This window comes from Nelusetta ayraudi, unplaced genomic scaffold (assembly GCF_046127955.1).
Source record: "Nelusetta ayraudi isolate G7.1 ecotype Tasmania unplaced genomic scaffold, CSIRO-AGI_Nayr_v1 ptg000053l, whole genome shotgun sequence".
Taxonomy (NCBI): Eukaryota; Metazoa; Chordata; class Actinopteri; order Tetraodontiformes; family Monacanthidae; genus Nelusetta; species Nelusetta ayraudi.
This window is the reverse complement of record NW_027466103.1, coordinates 5009807-5028171: the sequence shown is the minus strand read 5'-3', so window position 1 is coordinate 5028171 and position 18365 is coordinate 5009807. Positions and strand designations below refer to the sequence as shown.

The following is an 18365-nucleotide window of genomic DNA, read 5'->3' as shown; positions in this document are numbered from 1 at the left end:
TCGCACAGCAACATCCAGCTCGACACTGTTGTCTATTGCAGTATGTCATCCTGTCGCATCAGTGTTCCTCTAGCCTTCACAGTGATGATGATGATAATGATGATGATGACGGTTGATGAGGACTGTTTTACTGACTGTCCGCTCGTCTACTCCCCAGCGCTCCCAGTATATTTGACAATAAACGCCAGGACCCGACCGGATTGACGGCTCTGCTGCAGTCCACCGAGCTGGTGGGAGTGGTGCACACGCTGTACTGCATCCTGCTGCACAGCTTCGTGCCGGAGTCCGCCTCCCAGAGCCAGGAGCCCTACGGCCCCGGGGTCATCCAGGTGGCTTTGCAAGGCATCCGTTTCCTCAACAGTTTCGCCCTGCTCGACCTCTCCGCCTTCCAGGTATCCTACCGATAAACCCTCCTCCTCTCCCCCCCCCCCCCCCCCCACCGAGTATCCTCCGCTTTCACTTTTCACACCTCAAACTCCCTCAAATAAGTTGCCGCTGCTCTGCACTGATTTGACATTGTTCTTCAAACTTGATCTCGCAATGTGCTGTCTATTAGAAACCACTAACAGAACAGTGCGTAAATAATCACCAAAATGAGAAAAGGGCACCGTCGGCTTCAACAAAAGCATGTACAAATGTCACAATAGATCCAGTAAACCACGGTCCGATTGTTCCCACCAATAATCCAACTATCCTCCCCTGATTTAATCTGTCTGCGGCTAATCACATTGATGCCAGTTCCTCAGCGAGGGGCTCACAGGAGAGAAGAGTTATTCTCCTCGGGACAAAGCTGACCTGTAGACATAAACACCGGCGACCTGTGACCCCTGGGGTCAGCTGTTGTAGCCGGCAGGAGCCGGTGGGTCAGCAGTTAGGATGAAGTGCTGGTGATTAGCACTGTACGCCGGGGCCGTACATTACTCCGCCGCTGCCTCGCCGTGAAATGTCGCCGCGCCGACAGAGAGCCACGAGAGCGAGCGCAACGCTGTTAATTATTTTTAACGTTTTCTTTGGTAATGACTTTGAAGCGGCTTCCTGTTACCGACCCGCCACATTCGGCCAACCTAAACCAGCTGGGGAATGAAAGGATTTCGCTGCCAGGGTTTTATGAACATTTTAAATAACACTCCTTTTTTTTTTTCTTCTTCCTGGCGAGGAGTTGTAATCACCTTGTGTTTCGCATTACCTCAGAGCGGCAGCCACTTCGTGCCCGCGGTGGAGGGTTCGAATGCTGCCCGTTAAGCGCTGCAGCTTTGAGAATCGGGCCAAAGTTTTTCCTGAATTTTGGTACAATTTACGGCTCCAAATCTTCTATCCGATTAACAGTGCTCAGTTCACGTTATAACCTGAAAATTATCACGAAAAACGCGATAGTTTCACATTATGAAAGTCATAGTTGTCACTTTATAACATGAAACTGAGAGCTAGTGTGGCAGCAATGCACGTCAGTAACTTTTCAAACGATTTCTTTTTCATTTTTTAAAGCTTATTAAAAAAAAACTCTTGTTATTTATTTATCAGCCAACAACGTTGCTTTTGTTCCATTTGACAGCTGCTTACATGGCTCGCTGAGTTTTATATGTTGTCTGCATGCATAAGTCATGAGTCTTGAAAAGGCTCCTCGGCGTCCTGCGTCCACGGCCGGGGCCTTCGGGGGAGGATAGTGATGATCTTATGGTGCTTGGTCACGCTGACGTGTTTAATAAATACTGTCTCCTCGCTGCTCCTCGCATCCCATTTCTGAGCTGCGCCGTCGTGTTTTATGGCGGTGACGCTGCTCCGCTTGCTTATACTCTGCCCGTCGTACGTTCCCGTCGGCAAAACATATGATCTTTTATTACTTTGCATTGTTATTGCGTCGGGGGTCTTTGTGATCACAGTTTACGCTACATTTTGCCGTAAAACACGCCAACATGTTTTGTCTGCCCCCCCCCCCCCTCCCCCCTTCTTCAGTCTGTCCTGGGAGCCGAGGGTTTGTCCCTGGCGTTCCGACACATCGTCAGCTCCCTGCTGCAGTACTGCTCCCAGCAGCCCTCCGAGGAGCTGCTGCACCAAGTCATCGTCTGCGTGGGATACTTCACCGTTAATCACCCCGACAACCAGGTATGTGTAGCAGAGGGAACCTGTCCAGTCTCACAAAATCAATCAATACTTCAAGGGGTGACTTATTTTTGAGAAGGGGAGAGAAGAGCAATTTGACATTGGTCCTTTTTTTGTATATAATATCTAATAAATTGCTGTTGTTATGTTCTTATATAGAACAGAATAACGTGAGGAAGAGATCAATATTTAAAAAAAAAAAAACTTTTCCGTTTAAATACACAAACTCCTTTCTCACAATCTTTTGAAACTCACAATTAATTCATATTTTCTTTTTTAACTGCATTTTCGTTGATATCAAACATACATGATTTAGATCCCTGCAAATTTCAATGCAGCCTTTCAGCCCTGCTGAGCCCAGCGACTCACTAAGTCTTGCACATATTCTTGTGTTGCTCCACTCCTGAAGCTCTTGTTTTCAGGTGTGTCGGCCGACTCGCGATATCATCTTCCCCCTTGTCCCGTTCATGTATAATTTGTCAAGAAAAAAAGGGCGTCGTTGTGCAACAATGAGCGCCTGTTTAATGATTCATACCGTGGCACCTTCCTGGCTTCGGCTGCGTGTCGTTTATTGTCCGGCGGAGTGACACATTGTCGCCCCCCCCAGACTCCCCAGAGGCGGAGCAGCGGCGGGCCTCGCTGCTGGAACCACTCGGGCTTCCCCGTCGGGCCGAGGCGGGACGAGGCGGAGCAGCCCTGGCCGCTGTGTAATCGCCCCGTCATGCGTGACGCGTCTACTCGGCACCTGATTGGCCGCGCCACCGTTGGCTGGGCTGTGATTCTGCTACGCGTACAGCTGCCACTGCGCCAGCCCTCGCGCAGACCCCCCCCCCCACCCCACGACCAAAAACCTTCGTCACTCCCCGAACTGACTGATCACGCCTCCCAGTTTTAGCTTCTCTGTTTTTGAAAGAATCTCCCTACGATTTCTTCTCCGCTCAGCTTTGCTTCGATTCAATTATGCTGATGTGCAGAATTAGCATTAGGTGGTCATTGCAGATCCAATTTGCATCTTATATAGAGTAATTAAATGAGGAGCGATGATTAAATTAGGCAGGTGACAGATGATTCTCCCGGTTGCATCCCCAGCTGCATAAACGGAGCAGTCAGGGTTCTTGTTATTAGCGGCGAGGGAAAATATATATTTATATATTTGGTGCTCGGCAGCGTGCAGCTCAGAAGCCACGGATGCGATCAGGGGCCTGATGATAAATAAACTGCCAAAAAAAATCAGGTTATCTCCTCCAGCTTGGCGATTTAGAATTTAAGAAGAAAATCACATTTTGGGATTTGCCGGGAAACAAGATCCCCCTCCACGCAATCTCGACGTAGCGCCGAGCCTTCCAGTTCCTGGAATGTGCCCGTCCAGCTCCGCGCCGAGATGGATGGCGTTAAGGAGCATATTTGGAGCAGCTTGAGCTTTTCTCAAGCTAATGTAAGCATTGGCAGGACACAAAAGAGGCCTCGAGCCGGAGGGCCGCGCGGCCGCCGGGACCGCTGATTCACCGTCGGAGCGCCGGCTTCTTGTTTACATGTGCGCCGTAGAACTCAAGCCGCTCATAAAAAGCAGAGCTTTGAAGCGGCTCTATATACGCGGTGATGTGTTCCCTCTGCTGTGGAGGCCATGAATAATTCACCTTGTCACACACATACACACACACACACACACACACACACACACACACAGGGAAAAAAAAAGCCATCGGGAGAGTGACATATGTAGGCTTGTGTCGAGGGCGGGGGGGGGAGAGGGGCGGCCTGAAGCCGTCCTGCCATATGTTCACTGTCTCTGGGGTGTGGCCAAGGAGGCTTTTTCTTTTTCTTTTTTTTTTCAAGTTTAAAAACACCCCTTCTAAAAAAAAAAATGAATGTGGCAATAATCTCTGGATGCAGTGATTCACAGCTCGGTGAATCACCCCGCTGGTGATGATGTGTCGAATCCTTGAGCTGCCTCGGCTGCGACTGCGATCTGTTGACACCTTAACCCGCCCGGTTCCTGCCTGCTTTTCAGAGGTAGGCCAGCAGTTCAGAGTTTGCACAAAAAAAAAAACCCTTAAGAAAACTTTGGCGCGAGCGGAGAACGGCCTCGAACACGCCCGGCAGGCTAGGACATCCACGCCTTAACGCACGTGTCCCTGCTCCCACTGCACTCTAATATGCACCAAAGTGGTCGACGCTGCGGGTAGTGTGCGGATTATTCATCTCTTTTTTTCTCACTGATGATTCAGTGACGAGCTTCAAGCAGTAACTCAGAACGTCAGCAGAAATAACAGCGGTTACAACATCAAACCTCAGAACCACTTTTTACTGTCAGGTCATTCTGAGGTACAAAATCAGGGCAGCGTAACCTTTTATATCAGCAAAATCAATCGCACCTGTGCAAGATCTGCCAGCCAAACCAACCAATTAGCATTCATGTAGCGCTTGAAGAACCCCATTGAAAATGCAGCTGTCTACATTACATACATACTTAAAACATCTACAACGTGTGTATGATGAACCAATCAGAAGCATCTGAGTAGTGTCAAACTTTCATCTGTGAAGGGAAGTGGAAACCAGCACAAGAAAACAATGAAAAGTAACAAAAAAAGAAAATAATCAAACATAAAGCCCAGACTTTTTTTGTTTTGAAAAAAAGTCAGATGTAATTAAACCATGAATAATTCCACAATTAACTGTAATTTAATTACACTTTTTTTCCGTTAGTGTAAATCTTTACAATTATCTTTATTTTTTGTAATTAAATTACGTAACATTATGTTACATGTAACTCATTACGCCTTTTACACTGGTCTTTGTGACATCCCTTGAGTGAGCGCTGGCTCACCTTAACAACACACACGCATACACGCACACATACACGCACACTTCCAGCATTAGAGTTTATCTGCAGGGTCATCCCTCCTCTTCCCATTCTCTCTATGAGGGCGTTTCCCCCCGCTCTGCAGGTCTGTAATTCCCGTTAACCTGATGTCCAAACGCTGCCTTCAGCGCTCCATTACTGCCAAGAACAGCCGAGGCCTCGCCACCGCCTGCGGGCTAAGTGTGGCCCGTGCAGACCGCAGGGAGCCAGCGCCGGGCCGGGGGAATGCACACTCGGTGTCACCTCAGCAGAGTAAACAGAGGCGGGTGGGGGTGGGGGGCCGGGGCGGGGGGTGGGGGGGGTGGGGGGGCAGACGGACTCTCTCCGCCTCCGCTGACTGGCAGTAGAGAGCCGTGTTGTGAGCGCCGCCGATGATTTACGCGCCCGCTTCAAGGGTGAACGCAGGTCCAACCGACTTGAAGTGAAGCTGAAGGTCCGGGGGCAAAGCTCTCAGCCAAGAGTTTCCATTTGTTTCCTACGCCGTTGTCATGGAGTTTCCATTTGTTTGTTTGGTTTTGGACAATTACCAGCGAGTCGGATCTGGGATGGAACGACACTGTCAGCCCAAAGAGAGTTATTAAGCGTTTATTGTGTAAATATCGGGGTTTTATGTTGTTTTTGTTGTTTTTTTTAAGCAACTGGCAGTTTCCTTAAAAGTCAAGTTGGAGGGTCTATGTCAATGTCTTCCCTCAATGGAGATCAATTGAGGGGTCTGTGGGGCAAAGGGGGGAAATGATGTGCGCAGCGTCCTGCCCTTAGGCTCGCCAAGCCGTCGTAAATGTCGTAAAAGGAGCAGCAGCAAAGTCATTTGACCATTCCTGCTTTGTGTTGCCCGCCTTATCAGCGAGGCCGTTCCACTCAGATGGATCTGGTTTGCATTGCGGATTCGAGTGTCAGATATATGGCCCCTGCCCGTCCCCCGACACTGGATCCTCCGGAGGTCGTCATTCCCGCACGCCCACAACAAACGGAGTATCGCCCGGGAAGATTCACGTTTGGCACTTTCCTTTTGTCCGAGTTTGATACAAGCAGGCGAATCAAAAACACGCGTGGCGTTCGTAGACCCGGAACGCTGAGTTTCTGCCCCGTCGCCGGGTTTTCCCTCAGAGTCTGTTTGCGTTTCAGGACATTAACTTTACACACGCTTTGTTGCCGGTGAGGAAGTTGTGTCAATGAAAGCGCCATAAAGTCCGGCTCTGTTTGAAAACGCCAGGCCCGTGAACTTAAGGAGACGCAGAGCAGCCGCTCGAGTCTTCACAGGTTCAGTGTTGGACACGGCGGTGGGTGAGGGGATGCTTTTTACCAAATGCATCAGGATTACTCGCCGTTGGAAAGGTTTCAGGCTCTGGTGTTTGGACTTCACCTGGTCGGAGGCGCGGAAAGTTTGCAGGGCACTTGAGACTCTCGCTGCCACCGGCCTTTTGTTTTATGTCTCCCTGCGTCAGGCACTTGAAGGCCGGACAATTTGTTTAGGCAGCTGAAGATGGAACTGTGCGCGGTGGAGGATTATGAGATCGCCCCGTGATTTGTGGGTCGGATCTTCTCGGACCTCCTGCGCAAACACCCATCGCTTGCTGCGGCGCTGAAAACCAACTGAAACGTAAATGGTGCGGCCTTTTTCTTTTTCTTTTTTTTTCGCCGATGCTGACTTTTCCAATTAGGACAGCGGCATAAATTTACGACCACCCTACTGCCAGTTTGTCATTGTGCGGTGTTGCAACGGAGCATAAATACGGTGTAATGTGGAATTTACTGGAAAGTAACGGGGGGGAAACGCTCAAACTACACGCAGTGAAATAAAGCAGCGCTGCTTTTGAAAACATCCAGCGCTCCCCTCGACCCCCTTCTCTGAGTGGATGAATTTGTCCAAGAAGTCCCACATTCCTTTCCAAAACACTCACCGAGTCGGTGAGACTGTCGGGGTTCGTCTTGGCCTCCATCACACGCACACACACACACACACACACACACACACACACACACACACACCCCCCGCCATGTTTTGGTGACCATTATTTAATTTGATGCAACACCAAACTAAAACGCAGCGCTCACGGAGGGTGGGGTAAGGTGTGGGGGGTTGGGAGGCGGAGATTTAACACTCAGGCTTCGGGATGACAAATGTGTCACTTTCAAGTATTTGCGGTGCTTTCAGGTTCCCCGGGATTGTTTGACCTGTCCATATGGTTTCTTTAAACAAATAACGCGAGGAAATGGCACCGCGCTGCTGCACTGTGTCCTTTTGAACGCCGCCGCTGCCGCCGCCGCGGCTCTGAGACGTTTCACCTTGAACCGATAAACGCACTTGAATTATCGCTTTGTTTATCCTGCCGCTCAAACTCGGGAGTGCACTATCAAAGGGGAAGTCAATGGAAGAGTATTAGAGGGCGTATTCTCTAGAAATCTTGTAAATCTCCAGAATTTATGTCCCCCCGTGACTCGGGGACCTCGCGGCGCCCTTCTGGTTTCCATTGCGTCGCCGGAGCGGAGAGGATTTAGCGACGCCGACCCTGGCGGCTCCCAGAGGTGCTGATGGTTCTTGGGGAGACGACCGGAACCCCCCCACCACCACCACCACCACCCCCTCCTCTTTAATCAGGCGAGGCCGGTGGGGAGGTCCATTTGTAACACTGGTGGCCCGGACGCAGCGTGTGATTGAAGGGCTGCTATGTGGAGCAGGATGTCATCAGACGGCCCAGTTTAAAAACACACTTGACGTTATTGCTCATTTTTTTCCCAAGAGTGGGCGTGGCTTCCTTGGCCTCGCCGCCTACCCTCCCAGCTGCACTGCGAACGCCCTCTCAGCCTGAGCTTCACTCGTCCTGGGCGGTAGTGAAGACCAATTCAGGCTCTTTTCAGAGAATCGGTTCTTTTGGCTCTGCTTGCTAAAAAAAGCGGCGGCTCCCCAGCGGCTCCTTACATTTTTTTTAGGTTTCTTATATTATTTTATGACCAAATGATGTACTAAAAGTAATGACCAATGTCGTTGATATCAAAATACTAAATGTGTATTATTTATACACTCGACATGGAACGCCATGCTGTAAAAAATAACTATGAAATATCAAAACAAACACCTACAATAATACTGTGTACAGTGAAAGAACGCATCAACAACATAAAAACAAAAAGCAGCATTCAGCTAAAAGAAATGTGTGTATTAAGGTGTTTATTATTCCGATTAGCCCGTTCCTAATATATATTTTTGATATGACTCTATTGCACAAAATCTCCACTAAAACACATTCTAAATCACCGCCAAGTCCGCGACTGGATGTGGATCGACCAGTTTACCGGTTTGGAGCCGGCTCTCTTCCTTCACTTCAAAGAGCCGACTCTCAGAACCTCCCGTCACTCACTGCTGGCCGGGTAACGTTCTCTTCCTCGACGCCAAACCCGACGAAAAAAGTCGTCACGACTGATCGTGACTTGGTCATTTTAAATTAGAGCAGCAATGCTTTTTTTTTCTTTTCTGTAGCCTCCATGCGAAGGGCGGTGCCCGACGAAACATCCCATCACGGTGTTTTACAACCCGTAATTGCGCGGCGGGAGGCGGCGTCCCCGCAGGTCTCCTGGTAATGGCTGTTTGTGCGTTGTTTTAGTGGCAGATTTACATGTGGGCGGGGCTGGAGGTGGGCGGGCGGGTGGTGGGATGGATTGGGGGGGGGGGGGTTCGATTTACGACCCAGCGACTTGACCGGGCGGCGGGCGCTCGCTCTCTCGCTCACTCTCTCGCTCACTCTCTGGCCTCTTTGTGTGTTCCAGGTGATCGTGCAGTCTGGCCGGCAGCCCAGCGTGCTGCAGAAACTGTGTCAGCTGCCCTTCCAGTACTTCAGCCACCCACGCCTCATCAGGGTGCTGTTCCCCTCCCTCATCTCAGCCTGCTACAACAACCAGCACAACAAGGCCATCCTGCAGCAGGAGATGAGCTGCGTGCTGCTGGCCACCTTCATCCAGGTAAACACCAGGAAACAGAGCCATAAATAAAAGGTCCCACGTTGTGACCATAAACAGATTTTTTGGGGCCACAATTAACGATCAAGGGTCCAGTGTGTAAAATTTGGCTTCCTTTCTGATTTTTATATTGGTTAAAGCTTAACATACTGCCCATAAACACATTCATAAAAGTGTATACCGCAGTACAATCAAAGTCATTTGGTTTTCTTACCCTTTGAACCGTTCTCATATATTTGAAGAATATGCATAGAGTGATGATGGTCTTGCTGCTAGTTAGCTGCCATCTTGAACCGCCATTTTTTTTAAGGAAGCCCGTCTGACAGTGGCCTGAATATAATACATGCTGTCTGGCGGGCCTCCTTAAATATCAGACTTCCTTAAAAATTTCAATTTCAGCAGTGATTAACTGTCCAACAAGCTCAATAGATTGGCAGAAAATGGCACATTGAGCCCTTTATTCTTTTATTTTTTTAATGACGTTTGGCGTTTGGCGTCAACACATCTGAAAGTGGATTTTAAACAGGCAGCATTTGGGAAGCAGATGGGCCAGTGCCCATTGTGACATCACAAAGGGCTGATTGCCACAACTGAGTGATTTAACACTGTATTTTTTTTAAAAGAGCACTTTAAAGAAATAATACATGGACTTTTCTCATTTTGGAGGGATTATATTGGCAGAACACACGCCTATTACACCCTGAAGAGACCCGTGTCATAAACGAAGCCCCCACCAGACCCCTCCTTAAAAAATAAAAAAAAAATCCTCAAGCCCAAGCAAATATTTTCTCACTAGTACCGGATGGGGAGGGGAAGAAAATGTTCTTAAAAGTATAACATTTCCTTTGCATATTTAGGGAATCGTTGGCCTTCCTCGCTGATCGTGGGCCCCCGTGACTGTGTAACAGGAAGGCTTTTACAAAGATAAATAGCTTCCCTCAGTGTGGATTTACCTGCCACTGGTCCAACTCCCAGTAAACAGCCTGTCCCCTTCATCTTCCTCCTGACAAGCCACCCCTCACCACTCTGCAACCGCCAGTGTTTAGACACAGATTAGCTTCCATTCAGGGGGAGACAAGCCATTGTCATTTCTTTCAAACAAAGCAATAATGCATGGAGTCTTGCCCGGCTGCCCTTATTGTTGAATTAACCTCGAGAGCATTCCTCAGCCCGACAGTTTGGACAGTTCTTTATCTGCCTTTACACTAAGGAAATTAGGTCTATTAGGAAATTAACACAGGATGCCATTGTATTCGGAACGGTATTAAATCCACGGTGGGTGTAATCTTGCGATGAGCGCTAATGCTTCCGCCCTCGTTTTCTCCAGGACTGCGCTGCAAACGAGACGGACTCGGACAAAACCAAGCAGCCAGGTACATTCTTCCGACCGGCGCCCGGGTCTCGGCCGCACGTGTTGTTCTGCTTTCAGCCAGTCGTATTCTTTCAAATGGTTCTGTTGTGACGAGAAGAGTGATATATTTTGTTCTCCTCCTCTCGTGCAGTTTCCCAACCGCTGGATTACTGCGAGTTGTCGAATCGCTTTCCAAGGGATCAGTGGAACTCGGCGCTGCAGTTTTTCCTCAAGAAGCAGGAAGACTGATGGCGATGCACTCTATCCTCAGAGTGGATAAGACGCAGCATAAACACAACAAAAGAGAGTTCCATGTGGACTCTCTTTTCTTTTCATTCTGGATCTCCCTCATTTTTTTGCACTGACTTGGAAGTCTGCAACTTTTGTCAAATGTAGAGTTTATGGAGCCTCGTGCTCTGCGCTCGTCATCTCCTCTGGGTGTCTCGTTTGATTTAATGTAAATGAGATTGACTGAAATGAGGAATTTGCACAAAATGTTTTGTTTGTATGATGTTGTTGTGAGAAGACATGAGTAATTATTCCATTTAATGTGTGGACTAGTCCTTTGTTTGTTTCTTTTCCTGAAATGGTTCCCTAGTGATCTACTCCTTAAACATACTGTAATATATATTCTGTTGGCCAACGTTGTTTGTGTTAACTTATTATTATCATCATCATTATTATTTTATTGCCTTTATTTGAATGTGAATAACCAGAATGTTGTATCTAGTTTACATTTTGCCAGTAACGAGCTAGAAGTCATGCTTTGATTCTTTTTTTTAATGTGTTAGTTATGTTTTCAAGCTGCCCACCTCCACATATGTTCAGACTCGATATCATTTACTGAGTTATTGACTATACCATGTAAAATGCTCATGGTCATTGATTTTCTTCAGTTTGCTTTGACTATAAATCAAATCAAACAGTTTTTGGGGAGTTCTCTGAATATTACTCGGACAGATCTTGGCCCCTAATTCAATTTAGGAAAACAAATTACATTATTGTGGAAAAATTATATACATAGTCATCTTTTTTTCTTTTTTTCTTCTTTTACAATTTCTGAATCCAGTTTTTGAACCACTGCTGCTCAAACCGTGCAATCTTCCTTTACACTTTTCCTGTACCAATTTACTACATTATGTAATAGTAAATATTCAAAACAGCAATTTAATTGTTTCCTAATGGCCATTAACTAAATAGTTTATCTGTATTTCAGTGACAAAAGGACTGTGTTTACGCTCAAGAATTGGCTAGAAAAACACCTGTCTTTTGTATCTTGTAAAATATGAGTTACATCTTGCCCAGATTTTGGTTGGAAGCCTCATGTTTTTTTTTAAAAAAAAAAAGAAAATTGTAGCTGCTAAATATTTCTACTACCGTTTCAAAAACAATGTCGGTAAAAAAAATAAAAAAAAATAAAACAGTAAATAAATTATTCCAATTTAAATTTCAGCAACGTCTTCTTCGTGCCATTTTAACACCGGTCGCCAGCGTGTCACTCGACAAGTCTTTAGAATGAACATTTTAACCGCACCCCGCTGTTGCCACTGCTTAAAGATTAAGCGGATATCAGCATGTCTGCGACTTAACGGGATTTCACATCGGAGCGGGACTCTCGTTTCACTGATAAAAGCCGATCCTCCCTAACAAATTGCTGAGGTGTAGTGTGTCAGTCCGCGGGCTTGACCTGCGCGCTCTCCTGTCCAGCGGCTATTTTGCCGCTCTGGATTCCAACTGGAATGAAAATAAACCCGAGACACGCCAGGATGCGTCCGCAGACCCCCGGACTCCCCTCAGCGTTGCGCGTCTGCGCGCTTTTTGTTTTGGGTCCATTCAGTGTATCCTTTGCAGGTGATGCCAGATGCTGATAAGCGGCCGCCGCTGCCTGTCTTCTGTCTAGACTTGCAAACAAGACCGAGGCTCTCGGCCACTGGGACGTTTGTCCATCCTGGAAAAGGAGCCGTGAGGTTTTGCGCAGCAGGCGCCAGGACACAAACTATAGTACGACTACTATAGAGGTGCAGCAGCACAATAACAGGAGCTTTCTGGTTAGGTTAGGTGAGAATGTGGGTGCAGGCCGCAGTCAAAGAATATTTATCATCGAGCGCGTGTGGAGTTTAGTTGCACAAATAAGTCTATTGCATACCAGCCTTCTTCGGTTTGAACCATTGGTTTATTGATGATACCTGCTATGTCCGTCCGCATAATAAATAATAATAAGTTATTTTTGCGCATGTCATCTTCCCCCCCCCCCCCCCCCCCGCCCCCATTCATTTACAAGAGTCGATATTGAAACTTACAAATCATGCACATCTATCTACACAGTTTTTAGGCTACCGTGTTGTTTCCTGATAAAAAAACACACTGTAAGAAGCGTCAAGGTTCACGTTCCGAGAGAGAGAGAGAGAGAGAGAGAGAGAGAGAGAGAGAGAGAGAGAGAGAGAGAGAGAGAGAGAGAGAGAGAGAGAGAGAGGATCACGTGTTTGGAATCAACGTCAGGAGGGGCCATTTCCGGCGTTGGCATCGTGGTTCGAAAGGAGGTGGGGGGGCAGAAAAAAAAAAAAAAGTCCATCATCAACTGTCATCGATCGAGCCAGTGTGTCCTCTCCGCTCCTCCAGTTGACACCTGAATGCGTAATCCATCCGGGCACTTTTCTGTCGGTCTGTCTGTCTGTCTGTCTTTTCTTTTCTTTTCTTTTCTTTGACGAATTCAATTGGATTCCACTGAGGGCTTTGCTCGGAGCTCGGAAGACGCGGGGGTGACCCTCCCATCACGTGTCGATGGGACTGGGCACCATGCTGTTCGGCGTGTCCGGTAACTGCGACGACAGGGAGGTGACGTCACTGCCCGATGAGTTGCCCAGAGAGCCAGATTCGGAGAAGGACACCTGTGGGGTGGGGGTGGGGGGTGGGGGGGGGGGGGACACGGCATTTTAAAAACATATACATGTGTTTTTTATTGAACCAATTAGCTCAACTAGTTTCCTCTTGGTACCCAAACTCGTGTCCGGACAGCCCGTCACATCCATGCGTGATAAGATACGGGAAGCCCGGCAAGCGATGTCGAAATAATCAGCGGAATCATCTCTTTCCCGGTAATAGGCCCAGCGTTAAGAAAACACGTGACATCATCGCGATTTATTGGTCTTGAGAATATCACCACCGGACCCCCATCGGTGCGTCCGGGGGACTCCACGTGGGGGTTAAGAAAATTGTTTTGGCGCGGCGAACGACTCGGCTGCATGCGCTCGTATCTGCGGAGCTGCACGGGGCGTCAATGAACATCGGAATGATTGTGTGGGAGACAAAACTTCGTTATTATCAAGCAGAAGATTTGTTTTCACCCGTTTTAATCCCCGGGATCTGTTAAGAAAACAACACATTAGACGGCGCTGTCTCCAACTTTATCACGAGTAAGACCCAACAAATTATTTTTGATGTTTCCCCGTCATGCGTGGACGTTGGCTCAACAGCATCTCTTCTGTTATTCTCATTTAACTTTTTTAAAACAAAGTGCAGTGAGGCTGCAAGGGCCTACCAGCTGCTGGAAAGCGGGCTGGTCCAGGTCGCTCTGCAGGGCGAAGTCGCTGAGGGTTTTCCAGGGCGGCTGGTAGGTTTGCACCTCCACTGGGTTGCCTTGCACGGTGGTGTCGTGCCGGATGGGACTGCCAGCCACCAGCGCGGTGCCCGTCAGGCCCTGGAGGTTCTGCAAGTCAACACACAATACATTCAGTGGGTATAAAATGGATATTTCGTCCCGTGCTAAGGGGTTCACTGCTCCAGTCAGAAAGAAGGTCGCGTGCAGGGACGGTACGAAACCGGGCAGGAAAAGGAAGATATTTGACCTTATTTATAATGCCACCAACCAGCATATTTGCACAGCAGCAAATAGATAAAAAAATTGGTTTATCTTAGCTTCATAATCTGTATTAAGCAGTTACACAGCATTATAATTATTAAAAGTCGTTCAAATATGAAAAATAAAAATGTAAGCGTTTTAAACTATTATCAAAAATATAAATAAATGGAGGGACCTGTGGACCTGTGTAGATTCATTCTATCATGTATGAGAAAAAGGGCTCATCCTAGTTTTTATTTCATTTTTGGAATAATAAAAATCACAACTGGCCCCACTTGGAACTTGGGCATTTATTCAAATCTACAGGTTTCTTTTAAAGGAAATAATAATAATAATAATAATAATAATAATAATAATAATAATATTGGCTGTATTTTTCCTCCTTATCGCACTGCGCATATACAGAAATCTTTGAGATTTCTGTATATGCGCAGTGCGTAATTGTGGCCTGCATTGAACTTGACGCATAATATCTTTTACGCACTACAGGCTTTACGCGTACTGGTGGAGAAGCACAAAGCTGAACTCACGGTTTTGTCGCTGTGCTGTTGCTGCTGGAGCTGCTTCATCAAGATGGACCTCTTCTTGTCCTTGCAGCGCTTGTTCTGAAACCAGACGCGGATCACCCTGGGGCTGAGGCCGGTCATCTCCACCAGCTGCTCCTTCATCAGAGCGTCCGGTCGTGGGTTGGCGTTGTAGCACGTCCGCAGGGTGTGGAGCTGCTTCTCGTTCAGGACCGTCCGAACTCGGGTCGTCTTCTCCGACTGTTTGTGGCCGTGGTTCCGGTGGTGAGGGGGATGTCTGACCGACACTGTTTCTTAGGGGAGGAGAAAGGTTTTGAAAATGCAGTTCAAACTCAGAATAAACGAAGAAGTAAATATAAAATACTCCCCATCTAATCAGGCAATTGAAACAAAAAATAACTCATAATTTCTTGCTAGTTTTAAAACATGCTTTGCTTTCAGTAAAGTTTTACTAGTATACCTGTAATTTAAAGAATAATGTGATAATTGCAATGGATTCGTAAAGTGTAAATCAGAGCTAAAAAAAATTGTCTTATTATTTACAACAGTTTAGCTGTAAATTAGTAAATTTGCAGAAATGTAAGATGATAATGATAATAATAATAATAATAATAATAATAATAATAATAATAATAATAATAATAATAATAATAATAATGTTGGGTGTTTTAGGTGTTTGTAGCTACATATCGCAACCCTCGGTCTCTTACCTGATATGTGCAGCGGTCTGCTGTGAATGTTGCCGGGGCTCAGCGGGCTCCCGGCAGAGGCCCGCTCCACCAGCAGACTGTGGTCCGCCCTACACAGCAGCTCGTCGTCCCGCAAGGAGAACTCGTCCCCGGGCAGAAGGTGTCTGCTGCACACCGAGCAGCGGAAACACTCCATGTGATAGACGTTGTTCCGAGCCCTCATCACCAGGTCGCTGCTGCAGAAGCCCATGTTACACTTTGCACACTTGATGCCAAACAACCTGAAAGTGGGGACGCGGAGACGCACGGTGTCACGCTGCAGCACTGGAGGCTATCGATGTACAGCAAACGCACAGTGGTGATAAGTTCAAGTTTGGCTAATATATATATGTATATATATATTTAAAAAAAAAAAAAAAAAAGAAGGAAAAAGTGACACATCTCACAATATGCCTGATGCCTGCAGTTGCGTCTATTTCTGTCTGATTGTAGTCATTTTGCGTGAATTTTAGCCTCTCTTTCTCTGAGTCCTTATTCTCATCAATCCTTGTTTTCTGCTCGTCAAACAGATGCACCCCTGAAGTCCTACCTCGCGTAATCTCTCTTACAGTAGGTCTTTCCGTCTCGGACGAAGCATGTGCACGTCTCGTCCAGGTACTGGCTGCACTCTGCACACTTGAGGCAGGCTGCGTGCCACTCCAGGTCCGGGGACACTCTCAGGATGTACTGGTCGTGTATCTGACTTCCACAGCCTACACACATGGCGATTCCCGACTTCTCTGCGTGAGACAGGACGGGATGCATTCATGGAACAACCGTGCGGATCTTTAAATCCCCCAAGACGTCCGAGTGAAGCACCATCATTTCATTTGTCCCGACAAGGAATTAAATTAAAAAAAATGTTGGACCAAAAAATAAAAAATAAAAGGTTTTTAAGTAGGGGAAAATATATAAAAGTGATTCAAATGAAGCTCAAAGATAGAATAAAACTTGTGGGAAACTTACTGATTTTTTCTTTTTTTTTTTTCTTTCTTTTTTTTTTTTTTTTTACCGGTTGTTGGTCCATATTAATACAGAAAAATTGTGGGCACATTTTTCATATTTCCAAACTGACGGTTTTATACTATTATTGTTATTAATAATAATGATAATAATAATAATAACAACCTCAAATTTCCATCGAAATCAATCGTGCAAGCCGCCCCTCAGAACAGAAGGCGCTTCAAAAGCGCACTAAAAATAAGAGCTTAATCCTGTAATGGAACAAAGTCATAAAATTAAAAAAAAAAGGGATAAAATGTCTTACTTTTTGAATGATCCCCCATATCATCCAAGAAAGAAGTGTTGAGCAGGATATCCACCATACGGGAGAAGCAGCCCCGCGCACGCCGATACACGGAGGAGAGGAGCCGCGGAGGAGAACGTCCCGTCTGTGGCTGCAGAGCAAAACTTGTATTCCTCCACCGAGAGGTGGAGAGAAAGCAAAGCTCCTCCACCAGTGACGTCTGCAGACCTGGACCTCTGTGTGTCCAAGGAGAGGGTGCCCATGCAAATCCACTCTTGGACCCCTGCAACCCCCCCACCCCCCACCCCGCCCTACCCAACCTTTCTTTCTCTCTTTTCTTTTTAAATTGCTCTTGCTTTGGCTCTATGGACTCGACCTATTTCTCCCACTTTTTTGTGTCGGAGTTTGAATTCTGTTTCCTGAGTGCAAGCATTTCCCCCCGGCTGGCTCCCCACATGTTGACACATTGCTTTATGAATCCGAGGTTTGTTTGTTTTTTTTCCCTCCTGTCGTTATGCACTTTCAAAATGTGTCAAACAACCTATTCATTTCATTTGAAAATATAAACATATCAAAACGTCAGATTCTTTTGAGAAATACAAATATGAATTGACTGTCATGCATTATTTTGACTGCCTACAAAACAAACAAAACAACACATATAATTATAGTAATAATTAACAGCAACAGTATTAATAAGAATAGTCACTTGGGTCAACAATGATAACAATAAACTAGATACAAGTGCATATTTTGAATTATTTGAAAATATATATTTTTCTCGTTTTAGTATAATTTAATTAACTTTAGGGGACCTGCAGTTGACTTTAGCTACTGCAGAGCCCTCTACTGGATAAATTCCATTTGTAAAGAGCTTGGATTCATACTAATGAACTTTCTCAAGAACGTTTTGCGTCACAACAATTATACATGTTATGAATATATTGTACATATTGATACACGGATAAAGTGTTCTGAAAACGTGAAGATCAGAATCAGGAAACAGCTTATTGTGTATTAAAAGGCAGTGTAAATTGCCAGTATGACTTTCAGAGGTAAAACAGAAAAACAAGACAAAAGAACACAGGAGCATGAGGTACAGTCGCGAGAACATTGTCTAACACACCCGCTCAATTACTTTTTATTCGTTGCATTGTCACAAATCAAAAATGATAAAAGCTTCGTCGTGTGTGCTTTCCAAAAATGTCCTACATATAGAATTATGTTTATCTTAAATGTCACTTATCAATTTAATTCAGCAACAACTCAAACGCGGGCGGTTCGATTTTCAGGACAGTTTAAAGATTTTTTAGGAAAGGACTTGAAAAGCTTATGTGTTCCGATTAATGAATAGATGAATGGATCCCATATATTGATTTTACATCCACTAAAGTAAAGTCAGCATTAATCTGTACAAAAAATATCCACGCACATAATTACATGTTTAGTGATATTTAAAAAAAAAAAAAAAAAAAAAAGATTGTGAAAGAGTGTAGTGACCAGCCAGAAAATATTCAAGCATTTTGATGTTGTATAAGACTGACATAAGACATAAACAACTGTTCCACTTAGACACACGACAGAAAATGCAGTTTATGTTCCTTTTAGATTTAAATCGACCATTCTTAGAAACGTTTTAGATCGCTTACCTTCTTCTGAAATCCAAAATATTGATGGTTTAAACTCAAACTGGAGGAATCGAGATAGATGAGTGGGAGGAGCTAGGAGTGAACTGTTGTT

At 46.0% G+C, this 18365-nt stretch overlaps 2 protein-coding genes across 9 annotated transcripts in view; one reads left to right on the top strand and one right to left on the bottom strand.

Annotated features, from left to right (window-relative positions):
• scaper (S-phase cyclin A-associated protein in the ER) overlaps positions 1–11196 on the top strand; it is a 57649-nt gene extending 46453 nt beyond the window's left edge. For all 6 annotated transcript variants that reach the window (XM_076038043.1, XM_076038042.1, XM_076038044.1 and 3 more), the window contains 5 exons: positions 158–392; positions 1954–2103; positions 8729–8920; positions 10245–10290; positions 10420–11196. In XM_076038043.1, coding sequence (XP_075894158.1) covers positions 158–392; positions 1954–2103; positions 8729–8920; positions 10245–10290; positions 10420–10517 — 721 coding nt within the window. In that variant the 3' untranslated portion in view covers positions 10518–11196. The remainder of the gene's footprint in view (positions 1–157; positions 393–1953; positions 2104–8728; positions 8921–10244; positions 10291–10419) is intronic.
• Positions 11197–12930: 1734 nt separating this feature from the next.
• isl2a (ISL LIM homeobox 2a) lies at positions 12931–16826 on the bottom strand. 3 transcript variants are annotated; one of them, XM_076038051.1, is made up of 6 exons: positions 16647–16826; positions 15930–16119; positions 15362–15621; positions 14658–14938; positions 13807–13974; positions 12931–13156 (listed from the first exon to the last, which is right to left on the bottom strand). In XM_076038051.1, the coding sequence occupies exons 1-6, from the start codon at positions 16702–16704 to the stop codon at positions 13040–13042; spliced, it is 1074 nt and encodes a 357-aa protein (XP_075894166.1). In that variant the 5' UTR covers positions 16705–16826; the 3' UTR covers positions 12931–13039. The 3 variants fall into 3 exon arrangements, with proteins under 3 accessions (XP_075894166.1, XP_075894167.1, XP_075894168.1); XM_076038052.1 differs by having other exon boundaries at positions 14658–14944; positions 15362–15576; XM_076038053.1 differs by having other exon boundaries at positions 14658–14944; positions 16647–16719.
• Between the last annotated feature and the right edge of the window lie 1539 nt (positions 16827–18365).